At 47.0% G+C, this 19,344-nt stretch overlaps 1 protein-coding gene across 2 annotated transcripts in view; it reads left to right on the forward strand.

Moving 5' to 3' along the window:
* Nucleotides 1–2,164: 2,164 nt before the first annotated feature.
* OSBP2 (oxysterol binding protein 2) overlaps nucleotides 2,165–19,344 on the forward strand; it is a 366,090-nt gene continuing 348,910 nt past the window's right edge. For both annotated transcript variants that reach the window (XM_065417771.1, XM_065417770.1), the window contains exon 1: nucleotides 2,165–2,460. In XM_065417771.1, the coding sequence (XP_065273843.1) occupies nucleotides 2,165–2,460 (296 nt within the window). The remainder of the gene's footprint in view (nucleotides 2,461–19,344) is intronic.

The raw sequence follows: 19,344 nt of genomic DNA on the forward strand, positions 1-19,344 counted from the left end.
CACCAGGTTAGATGGACACTGATGTAGTTACACCAGGGCACATTTTTCTATTGCAGCCAGGGCCTATTGGCGGGTGCCAGGAGAAGGGATGGGGGTATAGAGAGAGGCAGGCACTCGTACAGGTCCACCCTGAGAGCGGGCTATCTGAAGAGGGATGGATCACCATCTAGCATGGCAAGGTCAGACCTTCGGCAGGCCTTGTATGGCGCAGGCCCCACAGGCAGCAGGGCTGGGTGGGCAGTAGGATTGACAGGCAGTAGAGAATGCCTGGTCGAAAAGAGGCTCTGGCAACTCCGGTCAGCCACTAAAAGTCCAGTTGGCCGCAGTGGCCAGCTATGCGCAGCTCCTGGAAGCGGTAGCCATGTCCTTCTGGCTCCTAGGCACAGGAGCGGCCAGTGGTCTCAGCACGCTGCCCCCACCCCGAGTGCCAGCTCCACAGCTCCCATTGGCCAGGAATCGCGGCCAATGGGAGCTGTGGGGGCAGTACCTGCAGATGGGGGCAGTGTGCGCAGAACACCCTGGCCCCTCCGCCTAAGAGCCAGAGGGACATGTCGCCGCTTCTGGGAGCCACCTGAGGTAAGCGCTGCCCTGAGCCCTCACCCCCTTCCACACCCCAACCCCTGACCCAGCCCTGAGCCCCCTTCTGCACCCAAACTCCCTCCCAGAGCCCACACCCCGCACTCCCTGCCGCACCCCAAACCTCTGACCCTGCCCTGAGCCCCTTCCTACACTCCAAATTCCTCGGCCCCAGCCCGGAGCCCCCTCCTGCACTGTGAACCCATCAGCCCCTGCCCGGAGTCCACAACCCAACTCCCTGCCCCAGCCCGGAGCCCCCTCCTGCACTCCAAAAACCCTCATCCATGGCCCCACCCGAGAGTCCGCACCCCCAGCCAGAGCCCTGACCACCCTGCTCCTAGAGTCCCCTCCTGCACCCTGAACCCTTCATTTCTGGCCCCACGCCGGAGCCTGCAACCCCAGACCAGAGCCCATACCCCCCCACACCCCAACTCCCTGCCCCAGCCAGGAGCCCCCTCCCACACTCCAAATCCCTGAGCCCCATCCCCCAGCCTGGAGCTCCCTCATACACAGTGGCGTAGCCAGCTTCTAAGAGGAGGGGGAGCAAATATAAAAAAGGCGCCCCCCTTGGCTTCTCCTCCGGCCACGCCCCTTGGCTCCTCCTCCGGCCGCACCGCCCCTCCCCCCCCGCTCCTCTGGCCACGGCTGCCGGGCCGTGCTGCGGGCCACATGCCACGCCCCCCCACCCCCCGCTCCTCCGGCCGCTTTCGGAAAGGCGGGGGAAGCGGCTGCTTTCCCTGCACCCCGCTAGCTACACTATTGCTCATACATCCGCAACCCCTTATCACTGGCCCCACCCCGGAGCCCTCACCCCCTCCCACACCCCAACCCCCTGCCCCAGCCCAGTGAAAATGAGCAAGGGTGGGAGAGAGCAAGCGATGGAGGGAGAGGGAATGGAGTGAGTGGGGTGGGGCGGGACCTCAGAGAAGGGGCAGGGTGGGGCTGTGGGGCAGGGGCAAGGCAAGGGTGTTTGGTTTTCTGCTATCAGAAAGTTGGCAACCCTAGTGGGTAGGGGGCCTCCCTTGGGGAGCATGTGGGTCAGACAAGGCCCAGCCTCTGGGAGGGGTGGCTGGCCTGGGAGGCACAGCCCAAGGGTGAGCCCATTGCCAGGATCCCGCCAGAGCAGCCCAGGGACTGAGGGCAGGAGAGCAGGCGCCCTGGGGTCAGTCTGGGCCAGGAACTAAGGCCCCAAGGCAGGCACACCCTCACCCCAGCTCTGCTTGAGACAGGCCCCGCCTCCCTCTCCCCTGAGGAGCCCCGCCCCCGGTGTCATGGCTCCTCCCCCCATCCACGCCCCTCCCTAAAGCAGCGCCTCTAGGGGCCCCCCAGCCCTCATGTGTTGTGTCCTAGCCCCGCCCTGCTCTGTCTAGGCCCCGCCTCCAGGGAGCCCCGCCCTGCTCTGTCCTGGCCCAGCCCTGCTCTGTCTGGGGAGCTCCAGCACAGCCCAGCCCCGCCCCCTATTATCACACGTTGGGGGCGGGGCCACGGCTGCCCGGTCACGTGAGCGCGGCGCCCCGCCCCCTGCCCTCGGCGGTGCCCCCGGCGGCCGGGCGGAGCGGAGCGGAGGGAGCCGCGCGGGGCCGGGTCTATGGGGAAGGCGGCCGCGCTGTGCAGCGGCGGCACCCGCGGGCTGGTCTCCATCCTCAGCGCCGTCCCGTGCCTGGCCTGCAAGAACCCGCCGGGCCCCGCCGGGCCAGCCATGAGCGGGGGCAGCGAGCCGGGCCAGGCGGGCAGGGGCGGCGGGGCCGGGCTGGGGGTCCCGGCCGCCTCCGCCGGGCCCGGCTCCGACACCTACAAGGGCTGGCTCTTCAAATGGACCAACTACCTGAAGGGCTACCAGCGCCGCTGGTTCGTGCTCAGCAACGGGCTGCTCAGCTACTACAGGTACCGGGGGGCCGTCTGGGGGCGCTGTCCCGGGGGGGGGCAACTACTATAGGTATGGGGGGCTACCGGGGGGCGGGCTACTACAGGGACCCGGGGTCCGTCTGGGGGTGCTATCCCGGGGGGGGGGCAACTACTATAGGTATGGGGGACTACTGGGGGGGTGGGCTACTACAGGGACCGGGGGTCCGTCTGGGGGTGCTATCCCGGGGGGGGGGCAACTACTATAGGTATGGGGGACTACTGGGGGGGTGGGCTACTACAGGGACCGGGGGTCCGTCTGGGGGTGCTATCCCGGGGGGGGCAACTACTATAGGTATGGGGGACTACTGGGGGGGTGGGCTACTACAGGGACCGGGGGTCCGTCTGGGGGTGCTATCCCGGGGGGGGGCAACTACTATAGGTATGGGGGGCTACCGGGGGGTGGGCTACTACAGGGACCGGGGGTCCGTCTGGGGGTGCTATCCCGGGGGGGCATGTGGTCGGGGGGGCAACTATTATAGGTATGGGGGGCTACCTGGGAGTGCGGGCTACTACAGGCACAGGGGGTCTGTTTGGGGGTGCTGTCCCGGGGGGCGCATGGGATTGGGGGGAACTACTATAGGTATGGGGGGCTACCGGGGGGGAGGGCTACTACAGGTACTGGGGGGCTACCCCCGGGACAGCTACTATAGGGATGGGGGGGCCTATTGGGGGGCAGCTACTACAGATACCAGGGGTGTATCTGGGAGGGGCCTGGGTACTATAGGTAATGGGGGGGCTATCCTGTGGGGGTACATGGAGACTGGGGGGTGGCCCAGCTACTATAGGGACTGGGGGATGGCCAGGGTGGCCTGGCTATTACAGGGATGGGGGGGCTGGTGGCCTGGGGGGGCTTCCTTGGGGGTACAGAGACTGGGGAGATGGCACAGCTACTGCAAGGATGGGGGACAGCTACTGCAGGGGCCAGTGGCTTGGGCACATTGATGGGGGAGCAGCCCAGCTACTGGGGTGGGGGGCACAGGGACTGTGGGAGGAGTGACTTACTGCAGATACTGGGGGACTACTACAGGGACCCAGGGTGGGCTGGCCTGGCTCCCCTGGGTGGGGAGGGGGTAACTACTATAGGGATGGGGGATGAGTCTAGGGACCTGTGGGGTGGCCCAGGTACCCTGGGGATAGGGACCGGATCAAGGTGGGGAGGGGAGCAGGGTGATACTTTACTACACACAATAAATCTACTAGATGGACATGCGCTAGACACTTTGTAAGGATCAAACCTGCAGTGGTCAAGGGAGGATGAACTAGATCTTAAGCTCTCTTCTGTTTGCTTCTGTGAAGCTGAGCATAGAGTGGTTTATTTTGCTATTTCATGGGAGTCTGGTGGGAGGAACTAGGTGATGTTCTCTTGCAATACATTCACCTCAAAATGCAGAACATTACAGCATACATACACAGAGTACTGTGAAAATATATTGTACCGTGCATAGGTTTACACATGCCCTGCAGTCCATAGTTCCCAGTGCATCCCTATATATAGTATGCATACTCACAGCACACTACACATATATATATATACACACACAGGCCAAGATATTCAAACAAGGAGGCTAAATTTAGCCTCTAAGTCCATATTTAAGCAACTATATTTTCAGTTGTGCTGAGCATCTAGCACTTCCCAGTGAAGTCAGTTCATGCTATTGGGTGCTCAGCACTCTTGAAAATCAGGCCACTTATTTAGGTGCCTAAATATGGTTTTAGGAGCCTAAAATTAGCCTCCTATTTTTTAGAATACTGGCCAGACTGTGTACAAAGACCTTAAATCACGTGGCCCACAATACCTATACTACTGCTGAGGGAATTCTGCACACAATATTTTAAAATTTTGCAAAATTTGCATATTTTATTTTCACAATAAATAAATGTGAAGTCTCCAGCATGGCAGTGGGGAGCACAGGCTACTGGCTGCATAGAGGTAGGACATCATCCTGCAGCACTTCCCTCAGCCCCATGGGACAAGGACTCGGTGGCTGACCCCAACCCTGACACAGTGCAAGGGCCAGGCCTACCCCAGAAACTCCATGGGGCCCTTCCCCTCCATGCCAGGTGCATCAAGATAGCAAGCGAGAGGGACAGTCTCTCACACGCACACCCAGCTTGTCCCCCGATCCAGGTGTGGGGCAGACAGGCTCAGCCCAGTAGATCCAAGTGTGGAGGTGCTTAGTGTGGCGGGGATCCAGGTGTGGGGTGAGAGGGTTCTGTGTGGGGCAATCTGGGTGTGGGGAGGCTCCAGATGCAGGGGGTGAGGCTCAGTGGAGTGGGGGTTTGGGTGCTGGGGGGCTCGGGGGAGGGGCTCTGCGTGCAGGGGGATGAGGCTTGGTGGGGAGCTCAGTGGGGTCTGGATGCAGGGGGGTTGGCCAGATGGGGGAGCAGTTCCCCATACAGTGTCCCCTCCCCCTGCAGCTGAGGCGTGATGGGGACAGGGAGTGGGTGGGGAGTGCAGAGCTTCCTGCAGCTGGGGTTGGTTTCTGGGAATGGGTCTGACCTGGCCCTGGCAGCTCTTTACAGGGGAAGAGGAAGTCCTGTTCTCGCCAGCCCATCTGGGACTAGCAACTGAGCCCAGCACAGGGAGGAGCCACTGTCTGGGGTGTCCCCAGCCCCACCCCCACTGCGGTGATTTACCTATCTGCTGGCTGCTCCAGGCACCCAAAATGATGCACCCTTGCTTCTGGGGAGTGGCGTGTGACTGCTCTTGCTGCTTTCCTTTGCTTCACTGTCAGAAGTCATTTTTCTGCAGGGAAGCAAAGAAATCTGCGGGGGACATGAATTCTGCAAGCGTGCAGTGGTGCAGAGTTCCTCCAGGAGTAATATACACAACAAATTACACGAGGCAGTACTTTCGCTAGAGACATGCTCTCTTCTCAGTCTGGTCTGCAGGACTGTAATGGGCTCGTGTAATAGCTGAGAGTGCCCAGCTAAGGTCTGGGCTAGTCAGTGGGGTGGTTCAGTTGATATTAGCTTTAAAAAAAACTTTCAATTTGTTCAGGCCAACTGTTTCTTCAAACAGGATTTGGCTAATCAGTGGGGGAACAGGGCCAAACTGTTTAAGCATAGTTCAGAGCTGTTCTAACCTAGGTAGGGACCTAAACTGGAACACTGTTTTCATATTGTTTTTCACATGGTTAAGTTCAGTCCACACTGGTCATTGTTTAGTTAGCTTGAACCAGTTTAAAATAGTATTTTAAAGTGTGGTATGGTCAGAAAAGTGATGTAAATAGTAGTAGCTACTTGTTTCTAAAAAAAAGTTTTTATCCTAAGTCATCTCAGCTGCGAGACGGGCAGCTGGAGTGGATTCATGATCTAGAATGATCAGCAGAACTGTTAAGTTCTGAGTGCAGCATCTTCATTTCTTGTGATGGTGCATACAGGAGCTAGGAAGAACACAACTTGACTTTCCCAGGTTGAATTTGCAGAGTTGGCAGTTGGAAACTTGTAAATTGAGCATATTTGTTATGGAGTAATCGATATTGAATCCCTGATGCCATCTGTAGTCACTTTTCAGTGTATAACTGTGTTTAAGCTGAGTATTTTATATAAAGAATTTAGCCTTTATCATTAATGCTTTTTTCTTAGCATTTCACTCAGTTTGGGGCAGTGAAAATAGTCTAGTCGTTTCCTTCTGGTTCTCAGGCATTAATACAGTGCTGAGGTTTTTGGGTCACAAACATTGCAAGTGAATGTTTTAAATTGAGACAATACTTCGCACACTCTTTTTCAGAAGAGAACACTTCTATTCATGTTTTTTGTTAAACTATTAAACCAGACCTTTAGCTATACTGGCAAGAAGCTAGTGCAGCCGTAGTTGCTCTTTGTAGAGACAAGCTGGCACCTCTTGTTTTAGGCCTTCTCCAAGTTGTACTTATTGACTTCTAAATGTTCTGCATTCACACTGTAATGAAAATAAGGGAAAAGTTTGTATTCTTTAAATCCTCTGTATATTTCAGAGGCCAGTCTCAGACTCAATAGTTGGGGTCAGTGTGACGATCACTAATAACTTCAGTAGTCAGAGCTGGAGGTTAACATTTCTACTTCCTAGTCATTAGGCAAATGTTGCATTTTCCTGAGGTGCAGTGTTTGAGAGAAGGAAACAAAGGTATATATGTCTGGAAACTAAAATAACAGGGATATCAGCAAAACATTAACAGTAAATCTTTATCAGTAGCACTCACAAGTCAGTTCAATTTTTGTTCTAGCTAATTCTAAGTTATTACTATACACGTTTATATTTAGAAATGTGATGCATACTGAATTTTGAATTTAAATATTTTAGGCTATCTAAATTTAATTAGTACACCTGGATATTTCAGAAAGGAAAGAGGATTTGGTTGGACTTTTGTACTTAGGTAAGCCAGTAATACAGTAACATACCTTTCTGTAGGAAGAAAAGTTGTTATAACATTTAGACAAGATTTTTAAAGTTACCATCTTCCTTTGTAATCTGTTGTGTTTCTTATTATTTTGAATGTAGAATATAATTTGTTTCCTCATGGCTGAGTACCACATGTAAATGCTAGGTATTATGACCAAAACTTATGACTTCTCACAAGAGTACTAATACATGCTGTATATTGTATACCTTCTGAGGTAGATCTGATAGGGATATTAACTGTATAAATTTTGTACAGTTCTATGTCTTGATTTTCAAACATGGGTTTGAAATTTTGCTTGAGATTCAAAGGACCGCATTTATTGTTGCCTTCAGAAATTATATTGTTAGTGGTGATTAGTTTTAGTCACCCTGTTTTCTAAGGAACCTTGTTTTGGCAACGTTGGGAGAAATTAAACTAACTATATTAAAGGTGACTAAAATGTGTCATGAAATATGTAAATCCTTAAGATCCCAGACACCAACTACGAGATTAGACTTAAGTTATGACTACCCTTTAAAGGCAAATTGAAAGCTGCTTTTCTGCCAAGACCTGAGATCATACCAATAGGGAAAGCCCTGTGATGATGATATTTTTTATATTTTTTTGGGAAATTTCATCCTATTTCATTTTAGCCCTCACGGGACAGGAGCAACAGGAGCTGCCGCTGTGTTGGGTGAGGTTTTTTGTTTGTTCAGCTTTCTTGTATTTGTGAAAAACATGGTGCTCTACTGATAGGGTGTGTGACGGGTTCGGTCACAGGGATCCCCTTGGGACTGTCACCTGATGTGCTGCAACTACCTCTGAGCCCGTTTTGCCTGCTAGCTTGGGACTCCAGAACCCTGCCTTGTTGAGCCAGATATGCTAGCCTGCTGCAACACAGACTCAGGGTCTGGGCCATGTCCTCAAAGCTGCAGACTTTAAACAAAAACAGCTCAGCAGGTTACCTCTCCAGCACCCAGACACCCAATTCCCAATGGGATCCAATCCCCAAATAAATCCGTTTTACTCTGTATAAAGCTTATACAGGGTAAACTCATAAATTGTTCGCCCTCTATAACACTGATAGAGAGAGATGCACAGCTGTTTGCTCCCCCGGGTATTAATCATTTACTCTGGGTTCATTAATAAACAAAAGTGATTTTATTAAGTGTAAAAAGTAGGATTTAAGTGGTTTCAAGTAATAACAGACAGAACAAAGCAAGTCACAAAGCAAAATAAAACAAAACATGCAAGTCTAAGCCTAATACATTAAGAAACTGATTACAGGTAATATCTCACCCACAGAGATGTTCCAATAAGCTTCTTTCACAGACCAGACTCCTGCCTAGTCTGGGCCCAATCCTTTCCCCCGGTACAGTCCTTGTTAGTTCCAGCAGACATCTCAGGTGGTAAGCAAGGGCTGTCTCATGACTGGCCGCCTTTTTGTCCTGCTTCACCCCCTTTTATAGCTTTGGCACAAGGTGGGAATCTTTTGTCTCTCTTGGTTCCCACTCCTCCTCCTAAATGAAAAAGTACCAGATTTAAGATGGATTTCATTATCAGGTGACATGGTCACATGTCCTTTGAGACCCCAGCCTCCATTCTTCCTGGGCTGGCCCACAGGTACCCAGGAAGGTTTGCAAGTAAACAGAGCCATTTACAGTTCATTGATTCTGAAGCACACTTAATGGCTTCCACTTAATATGTTTACATCAGTAATACAAGTTTATATCTTATTCTCCTAACTCCAGACATAGAAATAATACATGCAAACAAATAGGATGAACACACTCAGTAGATTATAAGCTTTGTAATGATACCATACAAGGGGTATTTAGCGTGAAGCATATTCCAGTTATGTCATATTCATAAGCATATTTCCATAAAGCATATGGAGTGCAACGTCACAGGGTGTTCTGTTTCCTCTGCTACAACTGACATAATTTAGCTCTTTGGGAGCATCATGCCTTACAAGCATTAGCTGTTAGTGATGTCACTGGGGTTGGAAGAGAAATCAGAACCCTGAGGTCCTGAACTTGGATCTGGGCAGGTATTAAGCCTTCCAGTTGCATTTAAAGTTTTCTTGCTTTCTAAAATGATTAGCCTTGAGTCTGGCTAAATGAGTAGGATCCAAAAAATATAAAAAGAAACATTTCAGTTCACCTTTAGCTAGCCAAACGAACATATTCCTAAACTACTGAAAAGGCTTCTCTGTTTCAATCTAGAGTAAATTTGGTCTGGTCAAGTCATACAACCCTTGAAAGCAGAGCAATAAAAACTGATAATCAGTAAGTGTCTTGTATAGTGACAGGGTTACCTATTTCTAGCTTTCTAGGCCTACCCCTGTATTTGGGTAACAGTTTCAGTTCATCAATAACTGTTTTTAAAACATTGTAGATTTTCATTATTCTCAAATTAAGATGGTTAAGAATACTTTGTTCTTAAAAAAATGAAAATCTGAGCAGTTCATTTTGCTGTGTGTATAAAAGGTGAACAGGAGCTATTCATCTTGTGGCGCTTATAAGCAGTGCAGGAGTGCAGTCTCTCATGGCTGTTGAGAAAATGTGTGGCAAACTTTTATTATGCAATCGTGGTGTTGCTGACTTCAGACATGCATAATTAACCACTGAACCAACTTTGTCATACTTGGATTCAGTGAGGACTGAGTGTTTGACTCAGCTGAGTTATGACTGTAAAAACTTGGGCCAGAACATGTTGGAAGATGTCTTCGTTCTTGTAACTGGAATTTCAAAGCGAAGCATAGCTGATGCTTTTTGAAAACATCATCACCTTTGAACTGAGACCAAGCCTAGAAACTTCAGTCCAAAAGAACTGAGAGTTATAAAAAGAGTTATAGTAATAGTTAGAACTCAGCCATCATTGTAGCAGTCTCAGCCAGCAATCACTGCAATGAATTTACATAAGATATAATCTCAGATAAATATGCACTACTGTTATGGTTCTTTATACAGCTTTAGGGTAGTAAGTAGGAGAGGAGTAACCCCAAATGATTAAGTGCAGGTTGACTTTGATTTTGTGTATCGTTCATTATTCTCCTACTTACTCAAAACCTGCTGGTGTTTATTCCTGTTTTATGTTCGAGCTGCATTTTAAAGTGACTCTGAAAAGGCCTCATGGGGTTCCATGTTCAGCTTGCCTCAATGTCTGTCAGTGCTTCAAAACTGAAGTGAAGACCCACTAAATCGACAGCAGAGCGCTCTCTGGTACTTCACCGGAATGAGAGGAGTAAGGTAAGTCGACCGGAGAGCATTCCGGTGTAGACACCGCAGTAAGTTGACCTAAGCTACGTCGGCTCCAGTGTAACTTAGGTTGACTTACCCTGATAGTGTAGACAAGGCCCTTGTGTGCACCTGCTCCGAGCAGGTCAGGTCAGCAATTCTGGAAGAGCTAGAGTTGAACCTCACTTCCTTACTGCTCTAGTGGTTGCAGGTGTAGCTGAGCAAGGGGCACATAAGTGTGCTTCCAATCACATTGCACTCTGGCATCTGCCTGCCTTGTCTAGTAACACCAGTGTTTGGGAACGTTACTTTGGGAAAGCTGCTGATCATATTTTTCAGTTAAAGTGGCATTTATTAAGTATACACCTGATTGTCAAGTCTGATGTCCTAGAGCCTTGGGAGGGAAATTTACATCCAACAGACATGCTCTTCTACCATTGCCTTGGCCTCATGTACAATGGATTAGAAATACTGGAAGGAAATCGTAAATTGGAAGGGGCCATAAAACTATCTGGTAACTTTGTCTCATAACAGTGATTATAAATGGCTGATATGTCTGGAGTTATTTCTTATATTTTTTCTACTGCCTAACTGTCCCTGCCTATTATCTCACTTTTTCAGTAAGTTCACTGGCTGGCTTGAAATCCCAGAATATAAAAAGCTGTTCTGTATTGGTGACTGTGTGTGTGTGTGTGTGGTGGTGGGGAGGGGGGAGGATCTGGCATTGCTGTTTCAGCACCCTCAGCTGTGAACTGTTCCTTCAACTGCACTGGCTGGGAAAACTGCATTTTTCTGCCACCGTAGGCCACCTCCTGAGGATTTGTTGCTGCCTAAAATTACCTTTATCTGCTGGGTATGAAAATGAGGGGCACGTTAAATAGCAAGAGACGCATTTCTGAGGGGGATTTCAGAGAGGCTTCCTAGCCCAGTGCTCAGCTTATTCATGTTCAGACTCAGGAACTTTTATAGATATTTCTGATAAGCCCCTTCTCTTCCGAGCAAGTTTCTTAAGTTAAAATTGAATTCTAGCTTTACGTTTTATCTTCCAGGGCTTCTAATGTGTGTTTCATGTAGCAGTTATTCTTGATCAGCATTTTTAATAGTCCTAAAAAACCACCACTAGAGCACAAGAGGAGGAGGACACAGCCTATCAAGTGCCCAAAGTGAAATCGCATAACTCTGGTACTGAGGAAGGTGTGACAGGGCAACTTCCTGCCATATCCTTGGGAGACCTTACTGAATTGAGTTTCAGTGTTTTGGGGGTCCACTGTATTAAACAAATGGTTTATCTATGCTTTGGCTCTCCACGGGGGAAGGCTGCCACAGCTCCTCCAGGAACCAAAACCGGTGGTGAAGGCAAATTGCTCAGATTATTATGCCCCCAGAGAGGTACCAGCTCTAGGAGAGGCTCACATGTACTAGTTCAAACTGGATTAATCATAGAATATCAGGGTTGGAAGGGACCTCAGGAGATCATCTAGTCCAACCCCCTGCTCAAAGCAGGACCAATCCCCAATTAAATCATCCAACAGATTTTTGCCCCATATCCCTAAATGGCCCCCTCAAGGATTGAACTCTCAACCCTGGGTTTAGCAGGCCAATGCTCAAACCATTGAGCTATCCCTCCCCCCCCCTTATGCAGAGACTGAGACAATGAAAGGACTCTTGTATAAATAGCCTGAGTTTAAACTGACTCTGGACTCTGCTTCCTGATCCAGCAGACAGACAGGACCTTCTCTCCAAGCGGAATTCTCACCCTTGTGGAAGGATTAGAAAGACTCTAGTTCACTAGGGCCCCATAAGGCTGCAGGGTAACCTCTGGTGAGCTTTTAGCATGCACATGGGAAGTTTGGTTTCTGTGTGTTCTCTGTAATGGTCTTGCCTGAAGAATAAATGTACTTGCTTAGGAGGAGCTGACTGGTAACTACACTAGTCCTAGCTCTCGAGGAGAAAGCAAAGCATGGGTAGAATGGCTTGCTTGGGATGTCACAGTGTAGATCAGGGAGATGTGCATCCTTCAAACCCGTGGTCAGGAGTGAGTGAGATGCAGGTCTTTGCCCAGGAGAGGTGATGGCTGGGACCTGGAAACCTTTTAAGTGGGTGCTCTCAAGGGACCACAGAGAGGGAATACAGGGGCAGTACTTCAGGGTCCAAGGAGAGGACAGCTATGTCACAGCATGGCAATTTTAGAATTAATTGTACTTAATCAGTGTTTTAACTAGGTTCATTCTCAGTCATCTCATTTTCATGTGATGGCCTCGATTGCTTCACCTGGAGTTCCACCACTGACATTTATCCAGAGGTAAGCCATCTATGGAGAAGGCATCTTTTGTAGCCTGCTGGTGCGGACAAGGCATTCAGCATAGTCCCCAAACTCTCCCTGTGAGGATTCAATGGGTGCATAGAGAGCCGCACTGCGGAGGCGGCTGATGAGTCAGAAGGGATTTGGCAGCGTGGTGCTGTCTCTCTGGGTGGAATGAGGATAGGAAGAGTGTCATGCTCGGCATTGTGTTTGCAAGCTTGGCCAATTTGCTTCCTGTTCAGTTGCACGCTCTCCAGAAGATGCATCAAGTTCATTTGACTCAGAACTGGACAGGGGAAGAGTTCAGTACCTGGGGCTGTGCCTGTAGCTAGGACTGCATGAGGCAGAGCCCCCTGTTCTTGTGGTGGTGATTGGTGGCTGGGACACTTGCCATCCCTTGGTTCTTAGCATTGTTTTAGTTCTCAGTACAATTGGTTTGTTAGTGGCCGATACAAGGCAACACAGCAATTAACTTCAGCTTCCCTGTGCAGTGAGAAAGTCAGGAGCTTCCTGTGTCAGGAGATTTCCCAGTCTGTTGCTTTCTCTGTCACATTCTTCCTGGTTCTGTTGGTTTCTTTCCCCTTTATTTGCAAGCAGAGTTGCAGAGTCCGTCTCAACGCTTATTTCATGCTCTCAAAGATGTTATGCTGGGTCAAATACATCAATCGGTGGTGTTATAGCAGGAATGAATTTGGGTCATTTTATGAAGGATTAAATTGTGAGACAACCAATCTGGGTGGCAATATTTTTGCATCAAGTCTGAGTCAATTCTTAGTTTATCCAAGAATCCTCCCTGCTGTACCGTCTCCTCCCAAACAGTATTTCTCAACTTCCCTTTCCTGAATTCCTCTTTGGTCTTGTCTCATTTTTATTAACTCTTCCAGATAAGGAATGCATCTTCTCGAGAGATAACAGCCACCAGCCTTAGCTCTCTAGCGTGAGATAAGTGGCACTCCCTCACCTGTTCAATCATTTTGACCCCCTGAGAGCAGTGGTAGCAAGGTTGAATGAGCTTTTCAAAGAAGTAGAATTACAGGTAAATAACTTCTCCTTATTGTAGTCATTAATTGCAATGCAAACCCACTGTGGTAAATGATTACTAGAGTGGCTGTGAAGAGGAAGTATCTGGAGCTGCGCAAAGTACTTGCTTTTCACAGAAATCATTCTTGAAACCAACTATCAACAGCTGGAGCAGCCTTCTGCTTGCTGATTCGTAGGAGCAGAAGACAACACCCATCCATCATGTCTCCCCTGCGTGGCTAGGTCCTATTTGCGTTAAAGGCTCTTTCACCTCAGATTTGTTGATGAATAATACAGCAAATACATTCTTCCTTGCCCACATGCTGCTGTAAGTGGCCTAAGTTACAAAAATATAGGGGTTCTCTGTGAGCAGCTTAGGGTAAGTTATGTGCTGGGCACGCTCATGAAGTCTTCCAGATACCTTCATTGGGTGGCATGGTTCTCTTATGATGCTGTTTTTCTGAAGTATTTCTCAAGTTCTCTAGTATGACTGGATGTAGCATGGCCTTGGAATAGTTGCTTTTAGAAAGGCCTTTGACCTCCCTATGCTGTGGGCATGATGCATTCAGGTTACTTGCTTAACTCGAGTGGGGCTCCTTGCAGTATTAACCACAGGCTGTAAGTGCAGTTGCATTGCCACAATTTTAATGTTTGTCTCTTCCCAGCTGAGTTAATACATGGTGACCTTCAGTCATCCAAACCCAGAACTAAAGCGGGACTTTGTCAGTGAATAAAAGGTAATTTACTGGGAATGTGAACTTCAGTTTCTCTTGTTGTGAAATGTTTGAGAAATCACCACCTGACCCCTCTGCTTGTCTTCCTGCTTGATCCTGCAACGAAATCAGTTCTTTGAGCATCTTGCTCTAGCTTGGCTGCCCAATAAAGTGCAAGAGGCAGTGAGAACCTTTGTTTAATCTTTGTTAATTGGCGTGAGTGAGAGAGGCAGTTATTAAAAACCTATGAAAAACTGATCTGGACTCAACACCTATAATTGGTTTTGTGAAAATCCCTCTAACTGGTCATGCTGAAAATCAGATAAGAAATAACTCAGGTGGATTGTGTCATGGAGCCTTTGATAGGATTAAGGCAGAGGAGAGGAGGCAAACTTTTTCACACACACTCTTCTTCTCCACTTCCCCCCCCCCCCCCCCTTCCCCGGGATCTTGTTGAGAAGAAGGAAATGGGTTTGGTGTTGGAGCAGAGGACTAGGAATTGATTTCAAGATTTCACAGCTTTGCCAGTCACTTGTTTATTAACTTGGGGGCCAGGGGGGGATCCTTTAACCTCTCGTAGTCCTTGTATTGTCCACTCCTATCTCATGGGGGCACTGAGTGTTTTGCATGCATGTGAAGTGATTTGAGCGCCATGGACAAAAAGCACTCTAGGATTATAAAAGGGGCAGGGGGAGGAAAATAAATCGCGAAGTGGTTGCCAACTGCATCCCCCACCTGTGCATGTGTTGGAGAAAAGATCCGGCCTTTGGATCGGCCTCCCCACAGTCCTGAGAGAGATTCTAAAATCTAGAATGTGACTGCTACCTTCATGCTGCCCTCCCAAAGCTCTGTCCATGTCTTTAAACTCTACTGTACCGAATCTTTGCTCTCTCCTTCAGCAAGCAGAAAAACCTTTCTTCTTTAACTTCAGGCACTGTAATTTCTTTAGCTTCGTAAAGTGCCAGGAGACAGGTTTGCTACGTTGCCCGTTTCCAGTTTGACCGGGACACAGGTGCTCGTTAGTGCTCAGTCATACTCAGGTTTGTGCACGCTTTATCACCTTCATCTTGTATAGAAAGTAAATAATGGCCCTGGGTGCATGTTATCAATTCTGCCACTTGATACTGAAATAATTCATACAAAAATAGTTTGCCATGGCAGCCGTAATTATACACTATGGGACTTTAACATCTTCACATCAAGATTTCTAGCCGAGTTGTGTAATTTCTTGCACAGGGTAAATAGTTGAAGGAGCTGGTAGAATTCAGCCCTCTGGGTTCTCTAATGGTTTACTTTTTAGGTATTATCGGTGTTCTGATTACTACCGTGGCACATCCTAGGAGAGATTATAGAGCAAACAGTGTACCGTAGGCGGATACCGCGTGGCCTGGGGCAATGACACAATGTTATGTAAGTTAAATATTTTCCCCTACCCTGTCACATGTGCCTCGCTCTTCCCATCAAATGTCATGTTAGTGTGAAAGAGCTGTTGTAATCTCACAAATGTTGACTCCCCTCTGGGATAAAATTTTTGATCAAGAAATCGGAGAGGACATTCAAAGGATGGCTTCAGGCAAAAGGCTGTTGGTTTGTTTTTAAATTGCAAACGACTGAGATCTGTATTCAGGAAAGGAAGTACTCTTCATGGAAATGGTATATAGGGTGACATAGCATCTCAATTTTGTGTAATTTGGATTTAGTGCATCTGGCAATTTATTAGCTCAAGAGAACTATGTAGGTCTGAGTTATTTTACTCAGCTTTATTATACTGGCACTTCATAAGAACATACATAGAAAAGAACAGGAGTCCTTGTGGCACCTTAGAGACTAACACATTTATTTCAGCATAAGCTTTCGTGGGCTACAGCCCACTTCTTCGGATCCATCGAAAAGAGCTGCCAGACTGGGTCAGACCATGGTCCATCTTGCCCAGAGTTCTGGCTCCAATAGTGGCCTGTACCAGAGCTTCAGATGGAGTGTACACAACAGGGCAACTAAAGATCCCTGTCTTCTGCTCCCAGCTTCTGGTAGTCAGCAGCTTATGGTGACCCCGAGCATAGATTTTGTACCTGACCTTCTTGGCTAACAGGCATTGATGGACCTATCCTCCGTGAACTTAACCAGATTCAAAAAAACCTGGGTATATGTTTGGTCATCACAACATCCTATGCCAGTGAGTTTCACAGGCTAGTTGTGCATTGTGTGAAAGAGTAATTCCTCTTGTTTGTATTAAACCTGCTGCCTACTAATTTCATTTCTTTACCTCTGGCTTTTGTATTGTGTGAAAGGGTAATAACTTTTCTCTCAATTTTTTCTGCACCAATCTTGATTTTTATAGACCTCTATCATATCTCCCCTTAGTTGTCTCTTCTAAGCTGAACGGCCCTAATCTTTTGAATCTCTCCTTGTATGGAAGCCGTTCCATATTCTTGCTCATCTTTGCCCTTCTTTGAACCTTTCCCAGTTCCACTGTATGTCCTTTTTGACATGGGGTGACCAGAACTGGACACGGTATTTAAGGTGTGGGTGCACCATGGATTTATATAATGCATTATATTTTTGTCATCTTTTCTATCCCTTTCCTAATAGTTCTTAATATACTGTTAGCCTTTTTGATGGCTGCTGCACATTGAGCAGAAGTTTTCAGAGAACTAGCCACAGTGACTCCAAGATCTTTCTTGAGTGGTAACAGCTAATTTAGATCAGTGGTTCTCAACTAGGGGCACGCATACCCCTAGGGATACACAGAGGTCTTCCATGGGGTACATCAACTCATTTAGATATTTGCCTCGTTTTACAACAGGCTACATAAAAAGCACTAGCAAAGTCATTACAAACTAAAACTTCATACAGTTGTTTATACTACTCTATACTGAAATGTAAGTACAATATTTATATTTCAATTAATTTATTTTATAATTATATGGTAAAAATGAGAAAGTAAGCAATTTTTCAGTAATAGTGTGCTGGGACACCTTTGTATTTATATAGTTTATTTTGTAAGCAAGTAGTTTTAAAGTGAGGTGAGACTTGGGGGTACACAAGACAAATAACACTCCTGGAAGGGGTACAGTAGTCTGGAAAGGTTGAGAGCCACTGATCTAGTGGCCTCACTGTTTGTTTGGCAGGTTTCCTGCTTGTGATGTACTTAACCATTTTTGTTTTTTTTATTGTGTAGCAAGTTGCTTCTCAAATTCTTCCTTGGCCTGGCTTCGAATACTTGCCAGAGTTTGTGCGCTCCTTCCTATTTTCCTTATCTGACTTCCAAATTTTAAAGGATGTATATTCGCCTCTAATGGCGGCAATCACGCTGTTCAGCCATGGTGTCATTCTTTTGGTGCGTCTACTGTCTTTTTTGATTTTTATATGTTTGGCCTGAGCCTCTGGAATGCTGTTTTTAAGAAGTCTCCATGCTGCTTGCAGGTATTTTACCCTTGAGACTGTTCTTTTTAACGTCTAACTACCATCCTCTTTCTTGTATAGTTCCCCTTTTTGAAGTTAAATATTACTGTGGTAGGTCTTTTATATTTTTGTTGTGGAATAATCCATTCATACACTAGTTGACAGCTATAGGTTCCCAAGGACCATTGAATTTCTGGGGCCAGTGAATCTATGGAATCGCAGGAAAATGAGGTTGAGATCTGGACTTTCTAGCAGGGCTTCCTTACCCTGTGGAGTGGAACTTGTGACAAAATTTAAATATGCTTTCTATATTGTCCACACATTTTTGCCTCTCCAGTGGTTGGGCTTCCTGCTGCTACTACCCAACCCTAGCTTTCAAATATCTTACACTTTTGTCTGAGCCTACTTTATGTGGGTGTGTAATTCTTTTTACCCCCAGATTAGCTTTTTATGAGAATATACTGGCTGAGGAATGCAATTTTCAGGAAAATACTTAAATAGTGTTAGGAAGAAATAAGGCTTAAGTGAACATTTCTGGACATACATTGTCACCTGAGCTTGTAAATAGAACTTGAATTAAGAACTGAACTGGAACCTTAATGTTGACCCTTTAACATGCCCATTATCTGCTTATCCACCAACAGCCCTCTGGCACCAACCACCAAGCCTCATCCACAAGTCCATTATGAACCATACAATACTGTAAATAAAGAACCATAGCTATTGGATTACCTGGGCATTGGATTTGAGTTTGGTTCTAAATTCACACTGGAGATACCATCAGCCGTTGTACTGTAAGGAGATCTTCTATTCCCCCGATGCCACCACACTGACCCAACCACACTTTCCTCCACTTCAGCCAGTAGTCTACAGTGATAAATTATTTCTTATACACAGTGTAGAAACAGAACCTAGCTACCACCACTAGGGTTATGCCTTCCATGGGACATGAGATGTGTGGTCAGGGGTACATTTAGTTCAGATTCCTTGGAATCTTAACTGTGAAGTTTCTGACTTTCAAATTTTACAACCACGTTTCTCCTAGTTTAATTAATAAGTTTTACTACATTGCCCTATCTGTGGGAGCAGGGGGAAGTCTGTGGTCTTGCTGTCTGTGACCATAAATTAATACGTTTCCATAGTCAATCTCTTACTGCTTTGTTACAGTGTACTGTACGCTGTGTGCACAGAGATGCAATAATGCAGTGTTAAAGTTGAAGTGAAGTACTTAAGTCAGGGAACTCAGAAGTTAAGGTTTTTACTGCATCGTTAACTCTGAATGTTTGCATATTCTGTGTTTTAGGGCATAGATTAATAAGTGATATGCACAGCCCTACATTAAATGATGAAAACTGGACTAGGAAATACACGGCATTAACATTAAAGTGGAGTGAAATTATCATGACTTTAGGAACATTAATCTTGTTGCCTGAATTGAGTGCTAGCTCACATAGTCCTTAACCTAGCACCATCTTGTCACTTTTAATTTCTGTCTCCTTTTTTAAGGCTGGGAAATTCAGTTATCGGGCACTGAAGAACCTAGGTTGGTGTTTTAGCTTCAGTTTTAACTAGCTTCTGCTAATGGCAGAAATTACTATAAAAATAGATATCATGTAAGGGAAGCAATGGATTTTTAATTGCAAAAGAAAACATGCTGTTATACTTTCTCAACATTCAACACACTACTTACTTTTGAGTCTATCCATCAACTCCTCATACAAAAACATATTGATGGAAACAAGAAAATTCACTCTTCCAAACCTGTCTTTGTCTCATTTTCAGTAAAGGTTAAATGCCTTGTTAAGTCTGAATTACTGCTTTTT

Source organism: Emys orbicularis, chromosome 16, assembly GCF_028017835.1.
Source record: "Emys orbicularis isolate rEmyOrb1 chromosome 16, rEmyOrb1.hap1, whole genome shotgun sequence".
NCBI classification, from domain to species: Eukaryota; Metazoa; Chordata; order Testudines; family Emydidae; genus Emys; species Emys orbicularis.